At 45.5% G+C, this 23,314-nt stretch overlaps 1 protein-coding gene across 2 annotated transcripts in view; it reads left to right on the forward strand.

The window, feature by feature from the left end:
* PTPRT (protein tyrosine phosphatase receptor type T) overlaps positions 1 to 23,314 on the forward strand; it is a 1,083,394-nt gene that overhangs the window by 914,825 nt on the left and 145,255 nt on the right. For both annotated transcript variants that reach the window (XM_060122182.1, XM_060122183.1), the window contains 2 exons: positions 7,731 to 7,866; positions 19,934 to 19,963. In XM_060122182.1, coding sequence (XP_059978165.1) covers positions 7,731 to 7,866; positions 19,934 to 19,963 — 166 coding nt within the window. The remainder of the gene's footprint in view (positions 1 to 7,730; positions 7,867 to 19,933; positions 19,964 to 23,314) is intronic.

A 23,314-nucleotide genomic window follows, 5' to 3' on the forward strand; every position in this document is an offset into this window, starting at 1 on the left:
TTCTTCCTAGCTCTGTCTCGGAAGGTTGTGCATTTCCAAGAATTTGTCCATTTCTTCCAGGTTGTCCATTTTATTGGCATAGAGTTGCTTGTAGTAATATCTCATGATCCTTTGTAGTTCTGCAGTGTCAGTTGTTACTTCTCCTTTTTCATTTCTATTTCTATTGATTTGAGTCTTCTCCCTTTTTTTCTTGATAAGTGTGGCTAATGGTTTATCAATTTTGTTTATCTTCTCAAAGAACCAGCTTTTAGTTTTATTGATCTTTGCTATCGTTTCCTTCATTTCTTTTTCATTTATTTCTGATCTGATCTTTATGATTTCTTTCCTTCTGCTAACTTTGGTGTTTCTTTGTCCTTCTTTCTCTAATTGCTTTAGGTGTAAGGTTAGGTTCTTTTTTTGTGATGTTTCCTGTTTCTTAAGGTAGGATTGTATTGCTATAAACTTCCCTCTTAGAACTGCTTTTGCTGCGTTCCATAGGTTTTGGGTCGTCGTGTTTTCATTGTCATTTGTTTCTAGGTATTTTTTGATTTCCTCTTTGATTTCTTCAGTGATCTCTTGGTTAAGTAGTGTGTTGTTTAGCCTCCATGTGTTTGTATTTCTTACAGGTTTTTTCCTGTAATTGATATCTAGTCTCACAGAGTTGTGGTCAGAAACGATACTTGATACGATTTCAATTTTTTTAAATTTACCAAGGCTTGATTTGTGACCCAAGATATGATCTACCCTGGAAAATGTCCCATGAGCACTTGAGAAGGATGTGTATTCCGTTGTTTTTGGATGGAATGTCCTATAAATATCAATGAAGTCCATCTTGTTTAATGTATCATTTAGAGCTTGTGTCTCCTTATTTATTTTCATTTTGGATGATCTGTCCATTGGTGAAAGTGGGGTGTTTAAGTCCCCTACTATGATTGTGTTACTGTCGATTTCCCCTCTTATGGCTGTTAGTATTTGCCTTATGTATTGTGGTGCTCCTATGTTGGGTGCATAAATATTTACAATTGTTACATCTTCTTCTTGGATCGATCCCTTGATCATTATGTAGTGTCCTTCTTTGTCTCTTGTAATACTCTTTTTTTTTAAGTCTATTTTGTCTGATATGAGAATTGCTACTCCAGATTTCTTTTGATTTCCATTTGCATGGAATATCTTTTTCCATCCGCTCACTTTCAGTCTGTATGTGTCCCTAGGTCTGAAGTGGGTCTCTTGTAGACAGTATATATATGGGTCTTGTTTTTGTATCCATTCAGCCAATCTGTGTCTTTTGGTTGGAGCATTTAATCCATTTACATTTAAGGTAATTATCGATATGTATGTTCCTATTACCATTTTCTTAATTGTTTTGGGTTTATTATTGTAGGTGTTTTCCTTCTGTTGTGTTTCCTGCCTAGAGAAGTTCCTTTAGCATTTGTTGTAAAGCTGGTTTGGTGGTGCTGAATTCTCTTAGCTTTTGCTTGTCTGTAAAGGTTTTAATTTCTCCATCAAGTCTAAATGAGATCCTCGCTGGGTAGAGTAATCTTGGTTGTAGGTTTTTCTCCTTCATCACTTTAAATATGTCCTGCCACTCCCTTCTGGCTGAAAGATCAGCTGTTAACCTTATGGGGATTCCGTTAAGTGTTATTTGTTGTTTTTCCCTTGCTGCTTTTAATATTTGTTCTTTGTATTTAATTTTTGATACTTTAATTAACATGTGTCTTGGTGTGTTTCTCCTTGGATTTATCCTGTATGGAACTCCCTGTGCTTCCTGGACTTGATTAACTATTTCCTTTCCTGTATTAGGGAAGTTTTCAACTATAATCTCTTCAAATATTTTCTCAGTCACTTTCTTTTTCTCTTCTTCTTCTGGGACCCCTATAATTTGAATGTTGGTGCGTTTAATGTTGTCCCAGAGGTCTCTTAGACTGTCCTCGATCCTTTTCATTCTCTTTTCTTTATTCTGCTCTGCAGTAGTTATTTCCACTATTTTATCTTCCAGGTCACTTATCCGTTCTTCTGCCTCAGTTATTCTGCTATTGATCCCTTCTAGAGAATTTTTAATTTCATTTATTTTGTTTTTCATCACTGTTTGCTCTTTAATTCTTCTAGGTCCTTGTTAAACGTTTCTTGTATTTTCTCTATTCTATTTCCAAGATTTCGGATCATCTTTACTATCATTACTCTGAATTCTTTTTTAGGTAGACTGCCTATTTCCTCTTCATTTGTTTGGTCTGGTGGGTTTTTGCCTTGCTCCTTCATCTGCTGTGTTTTTTTCTGTCTTCTCATTTTGATAAAGTTAACTGTGTTTGGGGTCTCCTTTTCGCAGCCTGCACGTTCGTTGTTCCTGTTGTTTTTGGTGTCTGTCCCCAGTGGCTAAGTTTGGTTCAGTGGGTTGTGTAGGCTTCTTGGTGGAGGGGACTAGTGCCTATGTTCTGGTGGATGAGGCTGGATCTTTTCTTTCTGGTGGGAAGGTCCACGTCTGGTGGTGTTTTTTGGGTGTATGTGGACTTAGGATTTTAGGCAGCCTCTCTGCTAATGGGTGGGGTTTTGTTCCTGTCTTGATAGTTGTTTGGCATAGGGTGTCCAGCACTGTAGGTTGCTGGTCGTTGAGTGAAGCTGGGTGCTGGTGTTGAGATGGAGATCTCTGGGAGATTTTCGCCGTTTGATATTACGTGGAGCTGGGAGGTCTCTTGTAGACCAGTGTCCTGAAGTTGGCTTTCCCACCTCAGTGGCACAGCCCTGATGCCTGGCTGGAGCACCAAGAGCCTGTCCTCCACACGGCTCAGAATAAAAGGGAGGAAACAAAGAAAGAAAGAAGATAAAATTAAATTAAATTAAAATAAAGTAAAATAAAAGTTATTAAAATAAAAAATAATAATTAAGAAAAAAATTTTAAGTAATAAAAAAAACGGACAGACAGAACCCTAGGACAAATAGTAAAAGCAAAGCTATACAGACAAAATCACACACAGGAGCATACACATACACACTCACAAAAAACAGAAAAAGGGAAAGAAATTTATATATCGTTGCTCCCAAAGTCCACTTCCTCAATTTGGGATGATTCGTTGTCTATTCAGGTATTCCACAGATGCAGGTACATCAAGTTGATTGTGGAGCTTTAATCCGCTGCTCCTGAGGCAGCTGGGAGGGATTTCCCTTTCTCTTCTTTGTTCGCACAGCTGCCGGGGCTCAGCTTTGGATTTGGCCCCGCCTCTGCGCCTAGGTCGCTGGAGGGCGTCTGTTCTTAGCTCAGACAGGACGGGGTTAAAGGAGCAGCTGTTTCGGGGTCTGTGGCTCACTCAGGCCAAGGGGAGGGCGGGGCACGGAGTGCGGGGCGGGCCTGCAGCGGCAGAGGCCGGCGTGACGTTGCACCAGCGTGAGGCGCGCCGTGCGTTCTCCCGGGTAAGTTGTCCCTGGATTCCGTGACCCTGGCAGTGGCGGGCTGCACAGGCTCCCCGGAAGGGGGGTGTGGAGAGTGACCTGTGCTTGCACACGGGCTTCTTGGTGGCAGCAGCAGCCTTAGCGTCTCATGCCCGTCTCTGGGGTCCGCGCTTTTAGCCGCGGCTCGAGCCCGTCTCTGGAGCTCCTTTAAGCGGCACTCTTAATCCCCTCTCCTCGCGCACCAGGAAACAAAGAGGTAAGAAAAAGTCTCTTGCCTCTTCGGCAGCTCCAGACTTTTCCCCGGACTCCCTCCCGGCTAGCCGTGGTGCACTAACCCCTGCAGGCTGTGTTCACGCCGCCAACCCCAGTCCTCTCCCTGCTCCGACCGAAGCCCGAGCCTCAGCTTCCATCCCCGCCCGCCCTGGCGGGTGAGCAGACAAGCCTCCCGGGCTGGTGAGTGCCGGTCGGCCCTGATCCTCTGTGCGGGAATCTCTCCGCTTTGCCCCCCGCACTCTTGTGGCTGTGCTCTCCGCCGCGGCTCCGAAGCTTTCCCCCTCCGCCACCCGCAGTCTCCGCCCGCGAAGGGGCTTCTAGTGTGTGGAAACCGTTCCTCCTTCACAGCTCCCTCCCACTGGCGCAGGTCTTGTCCCTGTTCTTTTGTCTCTGTTTATTCTTTCTTCTTTTTCCCCACCCAGGTACGTGGGGGGTTTCTTGCCTTTTGGGAGGTCTGAGGTTTTCTGCCAGCGTTCAGTAGGTGTTCTGTAGGAGTTGTTCCACGTGTAGATGTATTTCTGGTGTATCTGTGGGGAGGAAGGTGATCTCCGCGTCTTACTCTTCCGCCATCTTGAAGGTCCTCCTCTTCCACTCTTCGTTCTTTCTCTGGATGACTTCATCAGCCCCCATGCTTCAGATACCATCTATGTGCATGTGAGTCACACAGTTTTACTTCCAGCTTAGGCCGCCTTTAAGAGCTTCAGACCTGCATTTTTAACTGCCTACTTTTCTAGAGTATCTTACAAGCTCTAATTGCCCCAAACACATATTTTCCTTCTAACTCTATTCCTTTTTAATTGTTTCTTGAACCTTTAAGTATCACCATTATCCACCTTGTTACGGTCACCCTCAAGAATTCAGTTCTCTTTCCCTTATGCCCTGTATCCCATCCATCAACCAGTTTTATTTATATCTGTTTCAGGTAATTATCTCTTTTATTGCATCTTTCCATCTTCACGGCCATCACCTGAGTTCAATCAACTATTATCTCCCATCTGGATGACTATAATAGTTTCAAAATGCATCTCTCCAATCCACTCTGGCTTCTCAAAGAAACTGGAACAGTCCGTTGGAAATACAAATCTGACCATATCGTACCTCTATGAACAGCACTTAAATGACTCCCTGTGTTTCTTGGGGTATAAAACAAAAGCTCACACTGTGGCCTATAATGTCCTGCGTGGACTGGCCCCTGCTGCCCTCGCCAGCTGCTCTCACCATGCTCTCCCTGCCTTCTCGCCCTCATTACGCCACAGTTCTTTCATATCTTGAATGCACCAGGCTCCTTGCCTCCATCAGACGGCTTTAGCCAGCGCTGTTGCCCATGCCACCACTGTGTGCTTTTCTCGTGGTGCTCTATTTGCCTAGTTATAACCTGTCCTCCCTTGGAGCCCACCCCATGGGCCACTTCCTCCCGGAAGTGATTCATTTCCCAATTATGTGTCATGTGCCTTTCTATTGACAGAGTTGAAAGCTTCCTCTTATTGATTCTTTATTAATTCTGTTCCCTCAACCCCACTCACAACTCATTGTAGGCTCTTCGAGGGCAGGAACTGTGCCTGTTTTGCTCACCATTGTGTTACTAAATGCCCAGCATACAGTGGGTACTTGTGATTATTCATTGAAGGAATGCAGTGTGACTCTCATTAGAACAAGCTAATAACAGAGTTCCCAGGGTAACAGGATCCTCTCCATGGCTTTGCCTTTGTGCCCCCAGTCTCTAGAACAGGATCTCCTAGCAGGTGTTAGGTAAAGTTTAGCCATTACTACATCAGTGAGTGAATGCTCCAGAGCCAGCACTTCCTCCAAAGCCAAGTAAAAAAGACTCTGACACTATTCAGGAAATTATGGTCTGAGGTGCTCAGCCTCCTTTATGCTTAGTCATGTTCTGTGTCTGGGGGACTAGACATGTCTCAGAAATCTTGTCTCCAAATGTGAAAATGGGGGCTACTTGGGACTTGCCTGCACTCTGGAATGTGAGACCTGCCTTCCTATGAGGTTGGCCAACTCCGCCAGGAATTCTTTGGCTGTAAACAGGCAGAGCCTGCTCAGACCATCCTGCGATTTGATGAGCTGGGTTTGTCTCCAGCTGGTGAGGGGACCTGAATAAAATCCCTTATGTGTAAGTCCTTCCAGGAGAAGGATCTCTGACCCTGTTGATGGCATAGTTGGGCACACAGAACAGGGATGCTTAGTAGCAAATTAATGAGTGCTTGAATGAATAAATGAAGCAAACGACTGTGGTCCACTAGCCTTTCTGCCGTTCAGCCATCATCTGTAAACCAGCAATGGGGAGGAGGGAGGCCTGTGCTAGACACTGGCTTTGGAGAGACGACTAGGACGCACTCTCTGCTCTTGAAGACTTGCCGTTCCCACTAGGGAGACTGGACTAAGTGAACCCAGTTTTTCTAAGTTACAAGAGAGTCTGGGGAAAGTGCTGTGGTAAAGGAAACACTTGACGCTCTTAATCAGGAAGAGGGGATGTGCCGGAGGACTGGTCTGAAACATCCCTGAGTTTGGAGAATCAAAATCATAGCTTATGGGCATTAGCATCCCTTCAACTCAGCTGGGTTCTGTGAACACATGGCTGAAGAAAAGGAGAAACTCAGTCTGGTTTCATGAGAACAAATGTGTGTGGGCAGAGATGTCATCCCTTCAGTTAAACATTAAACCACCACAAACGTTAAGGTAACACCAATTATGAGCCAGATCCTGTGCTAACATGAGGAAACAAAGATAAAGGACGCTTCCTCTTGCCCCCGAGGAGCTTGCAGACCACTGGTGGAGACAGATGGGGAAACAAATCACTAATAACATCAGCACATTGAGATCTGTACCAAGTGGTACAGAGTGTTATCAGAATTTGGAGAAGAGAGAGAGGAATGCTCCTGGGGCAACCAGGGAAGGTGGTGTCACTGGTCATGGATGAGCTGATTCTGATGTGGTAGAAAAGTAGGGATGGGTCAGGGAAAGGATGCTTTGGATTTAAGCTGCCTCACATGAACATGGGATCATTGGGAAGAATTCACGGAGATGCTGGTCCAGGACCACACTCTAGAAGGCTCACACGGGTTCCTGGGATGAGAAGTTGCCTCTGTCCCCGGTGCACTGCATGAAGAGGCCGGGCTTAGGCACTCTTTGGCTCCTTACTTTTGCTATGGCATTAGCCAAGTGGTTGTCTGGGAGGAGAAGGATTGAGGGACTAGAGGACATGAAAGTTGAATTCAAGGCTTCTGACTTTTGAGACCTAGACTTACAGAAAACCTGTGTAATCCTGGCCCTGAACTTTATCAGCCATGTGGCTTTTAGCAAGCTCCCTTTGTCTTCTCATCTATAAAATGGGAAAATCAACATATACTTTAGGGAATATTTGCAAGGATTGGCCAAGTCGGGTCCACAGAACGGCCCAGCACAGGGCAGAGGGTATAGTAAGTGCCCAGTTCTCAGTCTTCCTTGATGTGGAATCGAGTCAGTGTGTTAGTAGCTGGCAGAGCACGTAGCATCAGCATGAAATCCAAAAATGGAGTTAGCAGATATAAGCATTTTCTGAACCCAAGGCAATTCCCTTTAATCCCCACCATTTGTTTCCTATAAGGCACAAAATTTAAAAGTTATGTTTTTATCTTTAAAAATCCAGTGCTTTTCATTGTGTTACCCTTATATAAAACTGTTGTTTTCGCCATTTACCTGAAAGAATTAATTAGGATTTGGAATAATTCCATGAACCTAAGATTCACACCATAGTTCCATTGTCTGATCCTAGGGACAAACCATTATGAGGGATAAAATTGTCTGCTTAATCTCACGGGAGGATAAGGGTTACCCTTATCCAGCATAGTGGTTGTGTAACCTTGGGCAACTCAGTTTCTCTGCATCTCAATTTCTTCCTCTACAGAAAAGGCTATAATAATAATAATTCAATATCTCAAGGAATTAATCCTCAAAAGGGTTAAATGGGTCAATGTGTATAATGTCCTCAGCACAGTGCCTGGCATATAGTTAGGACTCAGTAAATGGAACCTGTTGTTGTTATGATTGCGTCTAGTCACGTATGTGAGGCTTTTCAATTATCTTTCTTCTTCCCCTTTCCCTCCAAGGTGCCTCCACTCAGAATTCCAACACCGTGGAGCCAGAGAAGCAGGTGGACAACACTGTGAAGATGGCCGGCGTGGTCGCCGGCCTCCTCATGTTCATCATCATTCTCCTGGGCGTGATACTCACCATCAAAAGACGGTGAGTTTTGGTCGCTGCCCTGCAGACCCTGTCAACCCCAGGGGGCCCCAACACTGCCATATGGCCAAGTCCGTTCTCTGCTGATGGCTTCTGAGCAGGGACCTTCTGATGTAACTGTTGAGATCCTGAAATTTGGGGCCAGCGGTGGCTCATTGTGTTGGTGTCTGAAGGGCATGTGTATCTGCTTGGCGAGCAGCCCCAAGACGGCAAGTTTCTTGTGGGGGCAGGGGTTCCTTGGAGTACCATGGGAGTCCATGTGTGATGCGTCTCAGAGATAGCTGCTCTGTTGTGATTGGTCACGTCATCAAGATTACAGGGGAGCCCCGGGGACGCGGGTGAGCCCACAAATAGAGACGCAGGAAAGCAATGCGTCGTTCCTTTCACCTTCATTCATCCTTGACTTTTCTTTGGTCAAGCAGCAGCATCCCAAGGGATAGATGCATCCTCAGCGTCAAAGGGATAGAGCCACCTCTGAGGGTGTGACAGCCCTGGGGGAAGGCTCCTTCTTACTCCACATCCCATAGAACCTTCCCAGCTGGATTGTTGCTGCTTGTCGCCTCTCAGCGGGATGTCCTCCCGGCACCTCTGGTCAGCGCGCACAGTTATCTCCTGTTGCGTGCATTGCTCATGAAAGCCAGGGTGCAGGTTCTTTGCTGATCCCCCAGATTCATTACATCGACATCTTCTGTTTATCAGACATACAGGAGGCTTGAAGACGACACAGAGGAGTTGCAGAGAGGGAGAGGAAATAGTCATTAGGGAAAGTTGAAGAATATCCGCTCTCGCTGTCCCTGGGGTACACGCTTATTCCTCCAAACAGGGGGTCCTCCTACCTACTGTACCTTGGCCACCATGTCCCCGTGCCTACTGCCCATCTCAGTTTCAATGCCAGGATTCCAGCCTTGGTCTCCACCCTCCCACTCCCCAGACTGCCAAAGCAAACAAAACACTTATCTACATTATAATGAACTGTGCTGCAGCCTGCCCTGCCCCCAATTTAAAGAGACCGTTTAGTCCATTCTTCAACAAACTACTAACTCCTCAGCCTGAAGCTCTGGGTTTGGTTACTCACAGAGTTCAGGACAAGCCCAATAATGAGGACCCGCACCTGCTTTCATCCCTGAGACAAAAACAGCTTGTGAAACTTGTTCCCACCAGAACAAAGGGACGGAATGCCCCAAAGCCAAATTCCAGCTTCTACTCTAAGGAGTCCCATGAATATAAACGCGTGAAGTACACAAATGAAGACAGTGTCGTTATTTCCAGCCATCAGTTTCGCTCTACAAGCAGTCGGCCTTCTTTTAGCCATTCTGGCACCAGAATGTCTCTGTGTGTCTCATGGTTCTGTTCAGAATCAGCCAGGACCCCGTTTGACCAGGACATCTTAGTGGTCGAACCTGTTCTTTCTTGACATCTTTGTTCTGTAGGATCATTCCTTTACTCAGGCTCCCAGCAGAATGACTGAAGAGTTTCAGTTCTCGTCCAGCTACTGATTTTCTGGTTGGAGCGGCTAGGGAGGAGGGAAGGTCCATGATAATATTGGGGGTCCAGAGCCCTCAGAGTCATCATCATCATCATCTATAAAGTGAGGCCACGTGTTATGTCTGTGACAAGCTAGCTACTGTTGGATGAGGCCAAACATGAGGTTTGATTTCTCTGGGGGTGAGTGAGCACATTGCACATGTAAGATCATTGACACGTTCTCGGAGTCGCAGACGCTTTAGAGACAGAGGTGAGTTTGGGCCAGTCTCCCTGAAAAAAGTAACCAATTTAAGAGAATTGCATTCCTCTTTGATAGACCCTGAATGTTCTCATTCTTCGCCACTGATTTGTAAGTCAGATATGCTCTTCCGATTTTGCTCTTTCTAAAGCCTGACTTAACCCACGTCACCATTGTCTGCGAGCTTGTGAAGAAATTTCACTTCCCTCTCAACAGCTATTTCTGAAATGTGTGACTTTCTGGGAGGGAGGAAAGGGCTTTCTGTTTTCAGGCTGGCAGCAAGGATAAAGTGAACCCTTTGTGTGGTTTTGTCCTCTTCTGAGTATCTTCATCATCTCTCGCCTCTATCAAAACCATCCGTCAGACCCAACCAACAGACATCAGGTGATCACCATTTCCTTCCAAGAGGCAAAACTCAGATGTAGTGGCAGTGGGCAGGGGCTAGGGGGTGCTCATCAGTGTTTGCATATACAGGATCTTTGGGAGAAAATAAGACATTTTTATGGCCTAGTTGATGGTAATATTTTACAAATAGGTATAGGGGAAGGAAAGGGAAGGAGCAGAGGGGAGAGGAGGGGAGAGGAGAGAGGAGTAGGGGATGGGTCAGAGGGAGAAAAAGAGAAATTAAACATCAGCCTGCACTCTTTCCACTACCCCACAGTGTCTTCTGATGTCTAGAGGTACCCCCACCAAAGGACAGTGAAGAGCTTAATGGGCTCCTTTCCCTCTTCTGATCCCAACCCCATATATAAATTTGGGGAAAACATCACTGGTCAGTTGAGTCTGTCACTGACTGACTTACTGCTCACCAGAATGATGTCCACAGTCACCTAAAGGGCATAGATACGAAAGGAAAAGAAACCCCCAAATAATAGGCGAATCATCACAACTCAGGATCCTAGTGTCAGCATCTCTTCAGTGTCCCTTTGTGACCTAGAGTTAGTTCCTGCATCTAGCAGCTCTCAGAAGTCGAATGCCTGCCGCACTCCCTGCCCTGGCTGCGCTGGGTCTTCTCCCTAACCTCCGCAGACATGGCCGTGGCGGCTCCGTGTTTCCTCTGCTCCCAGTGGATTCAGCTGTCTCAAGTCTTCCCCAGAGCTGCAGGCACATGTTTGCAGTATGCCCCTAGTTTCTCCATACAGGCCTTCCAGCGTCCCTGTCACTCTCCAATACTATTAGGTGGGGGTGTGTGTGTGTGTGTGTGTGTGTGTGTGTGTGTGTGTGTGTGTGTGTGTGTGTGTGTGTGTGTGTGTGTGTGTGTGTGTGTGTGTGTGTGTGTGTGTGTGTGTGTGTGTGTGTGTGTGTGTGTGTGTGTGTGTGTGTGTGTGTGTGTGTTGTAGAAGCTGGCCCAGAAAGGGCTAAAGATACAGAGGACCAAGGGAAGGGCTTAGTGAAAGAAACTAAATCAATTTACATTCAGAAAGGAATATAAGAGAACGGGAGAGAGAGAGAGAGAGAAAAATGTATCAGCGTAGCCTAAGGAAAGTGTTGTTGTTGGTGTTTGGCTGTTTTATAATGGATGGAGGGGATCTTGAAAAATGCAAGGTTGCAGAAGGGGATATGAGATGCTGGTGAGCAATTCAAACAGAATTCCCTTACTCTTTGAAAAAGATGCAAATTAAACTTTAGACTTCTTTTAATAGTACCTTTGGCTGTTTGGACTGGGCTTCTTTGAATGCAGGACCATGCAGAATCAGGGCTACATGGAGGTATGGAGGATTGCATGAGCATTTTAAGAAGGGAATCTGGAGCCCCTTCCGACAGAGTTAACAGCCAGTGTGGTTATAGCCAAGCTCATTGCAAAATAGTCATTCTTATGCTGTCACTGGATAATGGCTTCATCTTTTTCTCCTGGCTCTGTTGATCACATCTAGACCTCAGAACATTCTAAAATGGGTTCCCGCATGCCATTATGTAACGGAACGTACCTCCTTTTCATGAACACCCTGTTGAGTCCTGAAAATAGAGAAAAGCTCTCATCACTGCAGTCCCGTTCATCTTCTTCCCTGACCTCCTCCCTGTAGAATTATCGAACATCCTCTCCCAAAGGAATGGGCAGCCAAGGCATCGTAAGGCCACCTCTCTGGCTTAATACCATAGGGCCCTGGGTGCCTTCAATGCAAATTAAGGTGGAAAGCTCAAGCCTTAGCGCCTTCACTAGTGTATCTTGATGTTTGAAGGTGTTTCTTGGCCGCTCACATAGGGGAAGTTTGACATTTTAATGTTTGTTTGTGGGATATCCAGTTTATTCCCTGGGACACGCTTCCTGAAGTCTGAGCACGGTCCTCCAAGGCTGAAGGCATAGCAGTGCACTTTTGATGGGGAAACACTGGAGCCAGCCTAAGCAGAACTCTTTGGTAACAGTGTATCTCTACCCCAAGACTCGTCTGTATCCTGCATTAACCTCACCATCCCTTCTTACTTTTCAAATGTAAACTAGGCAACTTTTAGGGAGACAGTTTCAAAGTCCTTCGCCGCACATAGTTCCATCCACCCCCATCTCCTCTTCTCCTCTCCCTGCCCAGCTCTTCCTGGTATAGCCTGAACTTCCAGCCAACCACGCTCTGCCTGTCCAAACGGTACCTCTTCCAAGAATATATTTGGAGTGTCTTGAGTTTGAAATATGAGAGTCTACTTTGAGAGAAATGTGCATCTCTTGGTGTACCTTGCTTCTCTGTGATTTGTGTCTGCACTCCAGTAGCTCCCAGTCTAATGGGTGTAGACATTCTTGTTAGCTGCGTACTGGGAAGCAGAAAAACTGGATCCAGATCTCTACAGCCCCATTTATCTGCTGCTAACCTTGGAGAAGCAACTTAACGAAGCTCAGCCTTTGCTTTCTCAGCTGTGAGATGCAGCCAGTCTCATGTAGCTGTTCTGAGGATCAAATGAACTAATGGCTGGGACAGGCTTCACTTCCTGTACCTGCTTACGTACAGGTAATGCATATATTGCATAATATCAACAGGGACATTCATCTCACACATGACCATCAAGTGTACCAAGCCAGCTCCAAACCCAGCACTAATATGTTAAAAGGCAGTGCTGCAATCAGTACACACACTCTGACCTAATTTGTTCATTTTCCATTTGAACTGCTGCCGTACTCGGATTTTAATCCTACAAATAATCATAGAGGGTAGGACTGTGGATACTCCTGTTTTTTGAGAAGAGGAAACTGAGGTTCAAAAAAGGTTTTTATGAGTTATCCAAGGTCTTGGGCAGAGTTGAAATGCAAACCCAGGGTCTGTGACTCCAGACCCCTTGCTGTTAACTTCTGTTCTATCAGTCCATGGAGACCAATAGAAAATAAGTGAATCCTGGAATAGGACACAAGTGACCCAGGTTCAGGTATCATTTTCTACTGTTCTCTGCCTTGGTACATGCTATTTCCCTGAATCAAATGTCCAGACATTTCTCTTCACCTGCAAGTCTCTTACTGCTCTCTAACTCTCAGCCCCAAGTTCTTCCAAGTAGGATTCCTCCAAGTGTTACCTCTTCCTTGAAGTCTTCCCACAAGCCCTCCGTCCTAGGAGGATTCAGTGACCCTCCCCCGCGTGCAGCCGTTGTGCCACATGCGTAGACCTTCAGCTGTGTATTTATCACACAACATGGTGGTTGTAGTTTTGCCGGACTGAAAACAAATGGCCTGGGAGGGCAGGTCCTCTGCTTTGGCCCTTTCTTGCCAGAGCTCTACTGCCCTGTATCATCTGCTCCTGGACATCTGCCCTCAAAGTTTTTATGGTCAAAGACAAAATCATCACCTACCCACCAACGTATCTCCAGTCATGTGTCCCCATCTTAGTGAGAGGTACTACCTCTCATTCCATCAGCCAAACTAGTGGGATTCCATCACCCCAGTACTTTTGAACTTGAATCTTTACATTCTCTTGGTCGCATCCTCTCCCCTCCCCGTCTCCACTGCCTCTTCCCTGGTGCAAGCCTCTATAGCTTTGTTCTGTGAGTCTCTTCGCCAGCCTCCCTGACTCTGGCCCCACCTCTCCAACCCATCTTCCACACGGTAGCCAAAGTGATGTTTGAAAAATAAAACTTGTACTCCCAAACCTGCATTCTAAAATCCTTCAACGGCTTTTCCTTCCCTGTAACAGCGGTTCGTAGGGTGGAAATAAGGCAAGAAGCACATACTGAAGTCACCTGAGAGCCTTGTCGAGCTACGCTGTCCCCTTGCTCACGGTGATTCTGGCAGATTTCCTGAAGTCTCACCCCACACTTATACCTTTGCTTGTGAAGTTTCCTCCTCTTTCAATGCCTGTGTTCCTCATTTCCATGTGACCAGATACTACCCATGTTTAAGGTCTGATTTAAAAGACACCTTCTCCAATAATCCCTTCTGACCTTCAGTGTAGACTCAATCTCTTCACCGTCTGGATCCCCTCCATGAGGATCCAGGTTATGTTCTGTCTTACGTTTGTTATTTGTAATCACATCTGATCTTCTCCACTGGACCATCAACTGTCTGTTCTGATTCATCCCCATCGCACATGTGCCTTGCAGATACTTGGGATTCCCTAAAAATGTGTTGAATCCCAGTAAAATTAGAACAGATGGGGCCCAGGATTGCACTGCATCTCTTGGGCAAGAAAGCTTCACTCAGAACTCAGATCCAGATGTCAATGTTAAGCATCAGGGGTGAACCCAGCCCTGAGGGGTGCGGAGGAGGGTCAGGCCGGAAGGGCAGTATGTGAAAGATGTCCCGTGGTCTGAGACTCGGAGAACACACTATCTCTCCAAGAAAAAAAATAATGAGGCAGTAGGAAAAACTAACTACTGGGTAAGCTGAAGAGGCAGGGTAGCTATTAGATTGTGCTACAGGTCCCAAAACTGACACATGTAGAACTTAAAGAAATTGCCCCAAATCACGTCGCTAGCAAGTGGAAGAGCTGGGTCTGAAACCTGGCCAATCTGATAACAGAGTCTACACTCTTAACACCATCTCACCTGGATGAAATGTAAAACAGGATTTGCTGATATGCTGAATTGTGTGACATCATTTTGAATGGTTCGTTGAGGTAGGAAAGCAGCCTCCAATACATGTGTTGATATTATCTTGTTCTGTCCACCCCATTCTAAACTGCTCCTTACTCCACACCCTGAAAAGTGAATCCTCCTCCTGTTTGCACTCACTAGGGGAGCCGCTCAGGCTAGAACCTTGGCAGTCGTCTTCAAAATGCTCACATTTAATCACCTATTGCTTTTGTGTTCTCGCCACCTTTCACATCACCTCTTCTCCTTCCTCATAGCCATTGCAGGCTCGGCCCCTGACATCTCTTGCTTTGACCCTTACGGCAGCTTTCATGACCCCAGTCCCTCTCCCCTTCCGCCTTTTGCTCACGCTCCTGCCAGAATTATCTATCTAGAAAAATATTTGACCACTTGGCTCTTTGAGTTGTCCCTGTGACCTGAGTTCTCCCTGTGAGAGTAAGCTCCTCAGACTCTTTGGGAACTAGACCCTACCAGCATCTTGACATTCCCACCTTGATAACCCCCCACCCATTCTGTAAACAGATATCCATCAGCCTGGAAATACCCTCCCTCCTACTCCATCTGAGTGTCCCTGGACTTTACAACTCCGGCATCATAGACTCTAAACCAAATTACCTCTCCCCCATCCCCACCCCTTACCCTCAAATATGGTCCCACAGCTCCCTGAGCTGCCACCTCATACCGTTTATCACTCCAGAAGATAATAACGTAGTAGTTACTAATGCAGGCTCTTAAAGTTAGACTTCCTGGATTGTAATCCTTGCCATGCTGCTTACCAACTATATAAACTTGGGCAAGTTACTTAACTTCTCTGCGCTTCACTTTCCTCACCTGTAAAACAGATAATAATGCTTCTAGTGAGGATGAAATACAATAGTCCACATAATGTACTGAGAACAGCACCTGACACATAAGAGACCTCCTACTATCTAAATGGTAGCTATTATTATCATCTATTTTATAAGTTTTTTGTTTGGTTCTCCCATGAGACATATTGGCTGGATCACGATGGCATTTCTCTTTCAATCTCTGGTAGTTGGCAGAGACAATCATATAATAGGTCCTTAAAAAGTTTTGGCTGTGATGGAAAGATGGATGAGTGGATGACAGATTGATTGTTGGATGAATGAGTAGATGAGCACATGGATGATTTGATGAGTGTGTGGGGTTATGGGCTAGACGGATAAGTAGATGTATAGATTGTTAAGTGGATGGAGGGATGGATGGATGGAAGGGTGCATGGGTGGGGTTATGAACTAGATGGACAGGGAGATGGTCAAGTGGATGGTTAAATAGACAACTTAGTCTTGTTTAAGTAGTATGAAACAAAGGGAAGCTATACCTCAAGTCATTCTTGTCAGCCAGCTGAAAAGATTCCACAGTATGTGATTTATTAAGTTTGGGTTTTTTCTCTTTTTTTTCCTAAGCACAGCTGTCTTCCTGCTCAGGATCTTTGGTCTCAGGCAATCTGTTACTTGCAATGTCACTGTATCCTTGTAAATTTAGACCTTCAGTAAATCTTCAAGCCTGAGAGAAAGGACACATGTATACTCTGTTTTGATCCTTTCCCTGGAAGACTTTGCAGTTTAATTTGGAAAACATATTCAATTAATAGAAGCTCGTCAGGTGCCGTCACTCTGGAGTTGCCTTGAAGCTGAGTCAGGGGTAGCACTGGCTTTTGGTGACATCCAGGATAACTCAGCTACTTGGCGGAGGTGAGTTGAAGGTTAAGGAAGCATGTTGGAATGAGGAGGTGGCCCAGGCAGAGGTGAGTCCTGAAGATTGAGAGCAGAAAACCAGAGGGCCCAGAATGTCGAGACCCAAGAGTGTAGCCTGGGGCTGCTGATGGTGAGAAAATCCTGGCTCAGGATGGAGGCCTTGCAATTGGTCCCCAAATACACAAAGTATTAGACCTAGTGAGGGGTTTCCTCTTAGAGCCTCAGATTCCTTAACTAGAAATGAGAAGAGTAGTACCTGCTCCATAGGGCCAGGGGGAGGATTAAAAGAGATAAGGCTTGTGGCATCTCAGTGCCTGACCCGCTGTGTTGCCCAACGTATATCTATATTCTTTCTTCCTCGAAGCCAGCACAGGCTAGTGGTCTAGCACATGAGCTTTAGAGGCATGTTGCTACCAAATCCAGTTACTAACTGTGTGATCTTAGGCAAGTTACTTAACCTTCTTTGCCTCAGTTTCCTCATCTGTGAAATGGGGATGATAATAATACCTATCTCTCAGGATGGTTGTGAGGAATACACAAGTTAATGTATGGTGAGAGCCTACAGCAGTGTGTGGCACATAGTAAGTGCTACATAAGTATTCTTATTTTATTACTAATTTTTTAAAATTTTATTACTATTTTTAATATTCCTAAGTAGGTGAACACTTTGTTCCTGGTCACCAGAGTGAGAAGCAGCAAACCTTTTATCTGTGGGTAAGGGGGGAACATAAACTCCCCTTTGTTGTTTTTGTTTTTTTGGTTTTTTTTGCCATATGCGGGCCTCTCACTGTTGTGGCCTCTCCCGTTGCGGAGCAACAGGCTCCGGACGCGCAGGCTCAGCGGCCATGGCTCACGGGCCCAGCCGCTCCGCGGCACATGAGATCTTCCCGGACCGGGGCACGAACCCGTGTCCCCTGCATCGGCAGGCGGACTCTCAACCACTGCGCCACCAGGGAAGCCCGAACTCCCCTTTGTTGAAGCCTAGTATATTTCAGATGTTTAATATATTCTAATATTAAATTAGATTAATGTTTTTTACTTAAAATACTTTGTGTATTACATACCATATATAATTGGAAAGTAATTTAGACTAATATAATGTTAATACCCACCATGGCTCTTGGGAATAGATCATTATTGCCCCCAGCGTTGAGATGGAGAAATTGAGGCTCAGAGATACAGCGACTTGCTCGAGGCCATGCAGTCAGCAAGTGGTGGTTCTGGGATGCTAAGACTTATCATATTTCCACTCCTTAAAGCTGTTTAAGCTGGCAGTTATCCATGCCGTTCACCTTGGTACACGGATCAGGAAACAGAGATCCAGGCAGAGGCATTGACGTGCCCAAGATGTCACAGAGAGCAAGTGAAAGAGCTGAGATCAGAACACTGGCCTCTCCATTCTCTGTGCAGTGTTCTTGACAATATGGAAAACAGAGATGTCTGTGAGTCTTCATCAAATGGATCCTGAGCTTTCTGCCCCTGAGGAATTACACTCCCAGGCTCTGGACCACAGAGCCAGAAATGAAGAAGAGGAATGGTCACCTTACAGTGCCAACCTGCTATGGTTGGTGGAGGGGCTTGGGTGACTTATATGGGCTGTTCCAGATCCCACCCATCAGTTAGAAGTTCTTCACCCCTTTCATCATCTGGAGCCACTGTTCATTTGGCCAAAGATACTGCACAGTTTTATGAGTAACCAGATCTTGCTGCACTATGGTTCATTTTCCCCAGCCCAGCCTCCCAAGGAGGTACGGGGCTTCCCTTCTGCCATGGTGTCTTAGCTCTCAGATGTCACTTTCCTTCTGGATCTGTGGAATTTGTCTCTCTTGATAAATGAAAGAAAGCCTAGAGATGGCCCTGCCTTGGGGACTTTGGCCAGTTCCTACTTAAGAGGGGGAAATTTAGAGCTCTGAGGACATGTTCCCACCCTGTGGATATAAAGACCGCATCTTCCTATTGTAACCCAACTGGATAACAGTTGCAATTAACCAAATAACTCAAGAAGGAGGCAAATTATTCTTGCCCGCTCAGATGGATATTTGGGGACCTGGATTATTCAGCAATTTTTCTCAATCCACAAATGTATCAGTTATTGTCAGTGGAGCTAAGTCTGTAAAATAAAAATGTTCCTATTTATTTTTCTACAAAATACGAAAAGTTATAACAAAGGGAATATCACGGACTTATTTGTTTTTCTTTTATTGTTCAGAAGCCAAGAGCTAGAAGAGACATATTGCAGGCAGTGATTTTTCAACCATTCTTTTGGAGAGTGGAATTCTTAGTCGTGTGAACTCTTAAATGAAATGCCAATTTATGAAACAGATTAAAATGGAGAAGCTCCGAATGTGGTGGATGGCAGAGAAGCAGCAGCCCTACCTCAGTACCCCCCTCCCCATTACAGTGATGCTGTTCTGCAGAATCCTGGGAACACGGTTTGAATAGTAGTGATTTAGTTCAACTCACCTAAGGATCATATAAGAAAATGCCGGCACAGAGAGTTTATTCAAGCTGTAGTCTGTTGACACTGATGTTTGGAATTCCTTTCTTTTAGTGCAGTGGTTTTTCATGATGAAGTTTGAATGTTGTTCTGGTTTTCTCCTGATAATGTAACAAACTACTTCCCAAAATTTAGCGACTTAAAAATAAGCCATGAAAGTTAGTGATTTGTTTTTCTCATGAATCCGTACTTTGGCCAGGGTTTGAAGGGAATGACTTATTTCTGGTCTGTGATATCAAGGGTCTCAGTTGGCGTAATCCAGTTGGCTGGGGCGGGAACAGCCCGAGGTTGGCTGGATGTCTCTTTCTGTTCATACAGGCTTAGGGCCTCTCTGTGTGGTTTCTTCACATGGTCCCTTCAGACCACAGCAAGCTCAGGATACTTAGACTTCTTACATGGAGGCTCAGGGTTCCAAGTGAGAGTTCCAAAGACCCAGAAAGAGCTGCAAGGCTTCTCTATCTGTCCTGTCCTAGAAAGTCCCAGAATGTAACTCCACCCACATTCTCTTGGTCACCCAGGGCCAACCCTGATGCTGTGTGGGCAAGCACTAACATGGGCATGAGTGCTGGGAAGTGTGGATCATTGGGGCGCCATCTTGGATGCTGGCTACACAGTTTCCTTTCTTTTGGTGTGACGTTACTAAGTGGATTCTGATGTGATTTGACCTAAAACAGAGAAGATAAAAGTCATTATGCTTTTCCTTAGATCTTAGGAGCACTGTCATGTGGAAGAGTGGTAAACTAGTTCTAGAAAAACTAGTTCTAAAAAAACTAGTTTTTTTCCACAGAAATCTGACCCAAGACCAAAAAGTGATAATTATAAGGAAACTAGTTTAACCGTAAGAAAGAATTTTCAAACGACTAAAACAACCAAATGCGATGTGGCTTCCTCTGCATGAGTAGTGAGTTTCTCCATCATAGGAGAGGTCTTTCTTCTACCGCTGAAAGTATCTGATTCTCGGGGACGATGACTAGTTGAGAAACTTGCATCTCCTTGAGCTTAGGGATGCTGAAATACTATGTGCATTTCTAAGAACCAAGATTTCCTATAAATCTAATTCTTGTTTGTTTGTCTTTTCTTTTCTCCCCTTTTTTGGACATTTCCATCATCTGACTGCCCATCAATATATAGAAGAAATGCTTATTCCTACTCCTATTACTTGTAAGTATCGATCCGGGGTGACGTTGCTTTGTGCCCTGTAAGGCAACCTGTAGCATGCATTTCCTGCACCAACCGTCTGTTGGTTTCTCATACTCACTTCCGTCTAAGCCATCTGTAGCCTCAAAGTTTTTATTTTGCCTAGATGTTTTCCATTTGAAAATGCACTGTCCATGTTGAAAATGTTCATGTCTGTTATGTTTCTGCCATCTTGGATCTTTTCCCCTGTTTTTGAAGATGTGAAGGGCTGTTTCTCCTTTGTCAGTGTAATTCTCTAGTTAGAAATCCTCAAATTCCAGCAAGAGGAAAACCTAATCCTCCTGCAGGATTTGCACACATAAAACAAAATCAGTGATCTCGTCAACTTCAAAGCCCATTTGTACATACTTGGGGAACGTATAGCCCTAGGGGCTCAAAGATTAGAAGGAAATTCATTGGCTGTTTCCACTATTTCAGGAAGTCTACAGGGAATCGTGGCTTTATCTAGAATCAGCTTCACAGGTGACAGAAATATACGCGATCTTTGGGACTGGAATTATCTCAGTCTGATGTTTATCATTAGTTATGTCATGCTATCAATGCATTTTGTTGGTAGTTATAGATGGCTGATTGCCTAACAATTCTTTCTAAATAAAGACGATGATTTTTCTTATTACAAAACCAGACGTTTTCACAACATGAGGAGAAAAACTCCATAAATAGATCCTTGGTAATGAAGAGTTAGAAAACCACTGAATTAGTTTCACATGTCTAATAGGCATTTTCCATATTTGAAAACTGAGGTCCAGAGAAGTGTGTGAAATCACGCTCCAGTTAGCAAAAGAGTGGGATTAAAACTCAGAATGCCTCACTCCTTGAAAAGTCCATTATCCATCATTCCGTGTCGTCCTCCACCGCTGGCAAACCCAGCTTTGTGAGAGAGACCATATCTGTTAGTGATCATCCGCTGAAGCCTTCACAGATGAGGATGGAGCCAGCAGAAGCCTCCCCACCCCTCTGCTCAGTGTTTGGGTCCCTGTTCAACAGGTCCACGCAGTGAGCAGATGAGATTCCGGTATCACCACCCTCATGTTATATAGGAACCAATGAACGCCGGCCACCGACACTGAAAATGCCAGAAACCTTGCTTCGTTTATTCATTCATTCATTTGACAAATAGGCATTGAACATGCACATTATGTTCCAGACACTGTGGGTGGAGAGATGGCCAGGACTTTGAGCCTCACCCTCACAGTACACAAGCCTGTCAGAGAGACTAGCCTAACATCAAGTATCGATACTTGAAATCTCAGCGGAGGTGTACCACGGAATAGGGGCACTTAGTCGGGTGACCGTTTTTTTAGTGGAACAGGGGATAGTTATCAGTGCTTTTAGAGATGGATTTATCCAGTACTGAAGAAGTAAGAATTCTGAGCAGGGAAAACAGCACATGCAAAAGGCAGAGAGGTGTGAGACAGTGCGGGCTGCTGTTGCCGTGGTGGAAAGAGTCATGCAGCTCTGGGTTCAAGTCACATCTCTGTCAGTCACCAGTTACGTGGCCTTGAGCAAGATTTCTGAACTTTTTCAGCCTCATTCCTCTCAACCCTAAAATAGGGGTGAAAGTGCCTAACTCGTAGGGAATGAGGGATTTTGTGAGGTGCCTTGCAAAAAAGTGGCACTCATGAAATGTTAGTTTCTGTCTTTCCCCTTTCAGAAACCATAAGGAGTCAGGGCAGTAGTGGTGGCCCTTGGGGGCTCTTCTGGTCTTCTAGAGGTCCTCATGGCATCAATGTTCCACAGCAGGTGTGGGCATGCAATGCCTTCTGGGCAACTCACCCCCTCAGTCCGTTAGCCAGTGTACATAGCACTGTCTGGATGCCCGCTTTGTACCATTCTCTGTGCTGGACCCTGTGGTGAAATCAAAGATGAACGATGTGGAGATATAGATATGCAAGTCCTTATAGTTCGAGTTGCAGTGATAAACAGGGGTCTTCCAATGGGTGCAGACTTGGAGTTCTAAGTGACAGATCCTAGACTGTGACACTCAGGCCAGCTCAGGAGCTGGCCATGGGTACAGGTTCAGAGGGGGAGAAGAACTGGCGAAGCAGACAGCAAGGTAGGAGGAGCACCATTAAAACCAAGCGAAGCCCGTTGCAGAAGGAGGACTTGACAGTAGCAGATGCTGCAGAGAGAAGGAAGTGGAGGGCTTGGGCGCGGCCCTTGACCATCAGAAGTCACTGGTGCAGGTCATGGCGTAGCCTTGAGGGAGGAAGCCAGCCTGCCTAGGACCCATGAGGTAGATAACTTCTTCTTAACCACTAGGCCCTAAAACAGAGGAGAACGTGAGACCGGCCACTTGAAGGGCCAGAAAGTCCTGGGCACGTGTATACGTAGAGGAGCCTGTGCAGAAGGGAGAGCTGCAGATGCTGGAGGTGGGGTGTCTCGAGAAGGGAAGGTCTGGAGGCAGAGTGTTTGGGGACAGGGAGCTGAGGAGGGGATGTGTGACAGGTCTTGTGAAACCATAGGAGGGAGCAGTGCATGTAGATAGAGAAGGGGGAACAGAAAGGAAATGAGGACCCCCACGGTCTGCAGATTCAAAACTCCACTCCACCACATCTTAGGTAGAGACCCTGAGTGGGTGCTTTAAACCCTTTCTACTCAAAAGTGTGGTCCATAGACCAGCACTGGCATCAGACAGGAGTTTGTAGAACTGCAGCACCTGGTGGCCCAGCTCAGGCCTCCTGAACCTGCATTGTAACAAGATTCCCAATTCCTTCATGGGCACATTAAAGTCTGAGAAGCACAGACTTACCCAGTCTCAGTTGTTTCATCTGTAAAATAGGAAACGTAATACCATCCTCGCAGGGGTTAAGGCATCACCTCGTCCCTCTAAAAGCCTCAAAATCTTCCATGAAAGAGAAAGCCTCCAACACACTTGGGCTGAACAGTCTTTTCCATGAAATCCATATTTATTCATTCAACAAGTCTTTGTGGGGTTCCCACTTATGTGCCAGACACTGGTCAAGGTTCTGGGCTACGAGTTAGCTCAACAAACAAAAGTCCCTGCCCACATGAAGATGTTTAGTGGGAGAGAGAGAAAATAAACGACAGACATGAGAAGAGTAGTATAGGTATTATGTAATGGCCAAGCGAGAGAAGAAGAAAAATTAGATAAACCGGGGAAAGAAGATGTAAAGTGTAGGTGGGGGAGGAACAGAGGAATTTTTTTTTCAAAGCCAAGAGGCCCTCAATGGCTCTCCCCCATTGAAAGGTCCCATACACGAGACCAAGGGTCCACAAGCATTTTCTGTAAGGAGCCAGTAGTACATATTTTTGGCTTTATTTTTGGGTTCTCTGTTGCATCTACTCAACTCT

Source organism: Lagenorhynchus albirostris, chromosome 15 (genome assembly GCF_949774975.1).
Source record: "Lagenorhynchus albirostris chromosome 15, mLagAlb1.1, whole genome shotgun sequence".
Classification (NCBI taxonomy): Eukaryota; Metazoa; Chordata; class Mammalia; order Artiodactyla; family Delphinidae; genus Lagenorhynchus; species Lagenorhynchus albirostris.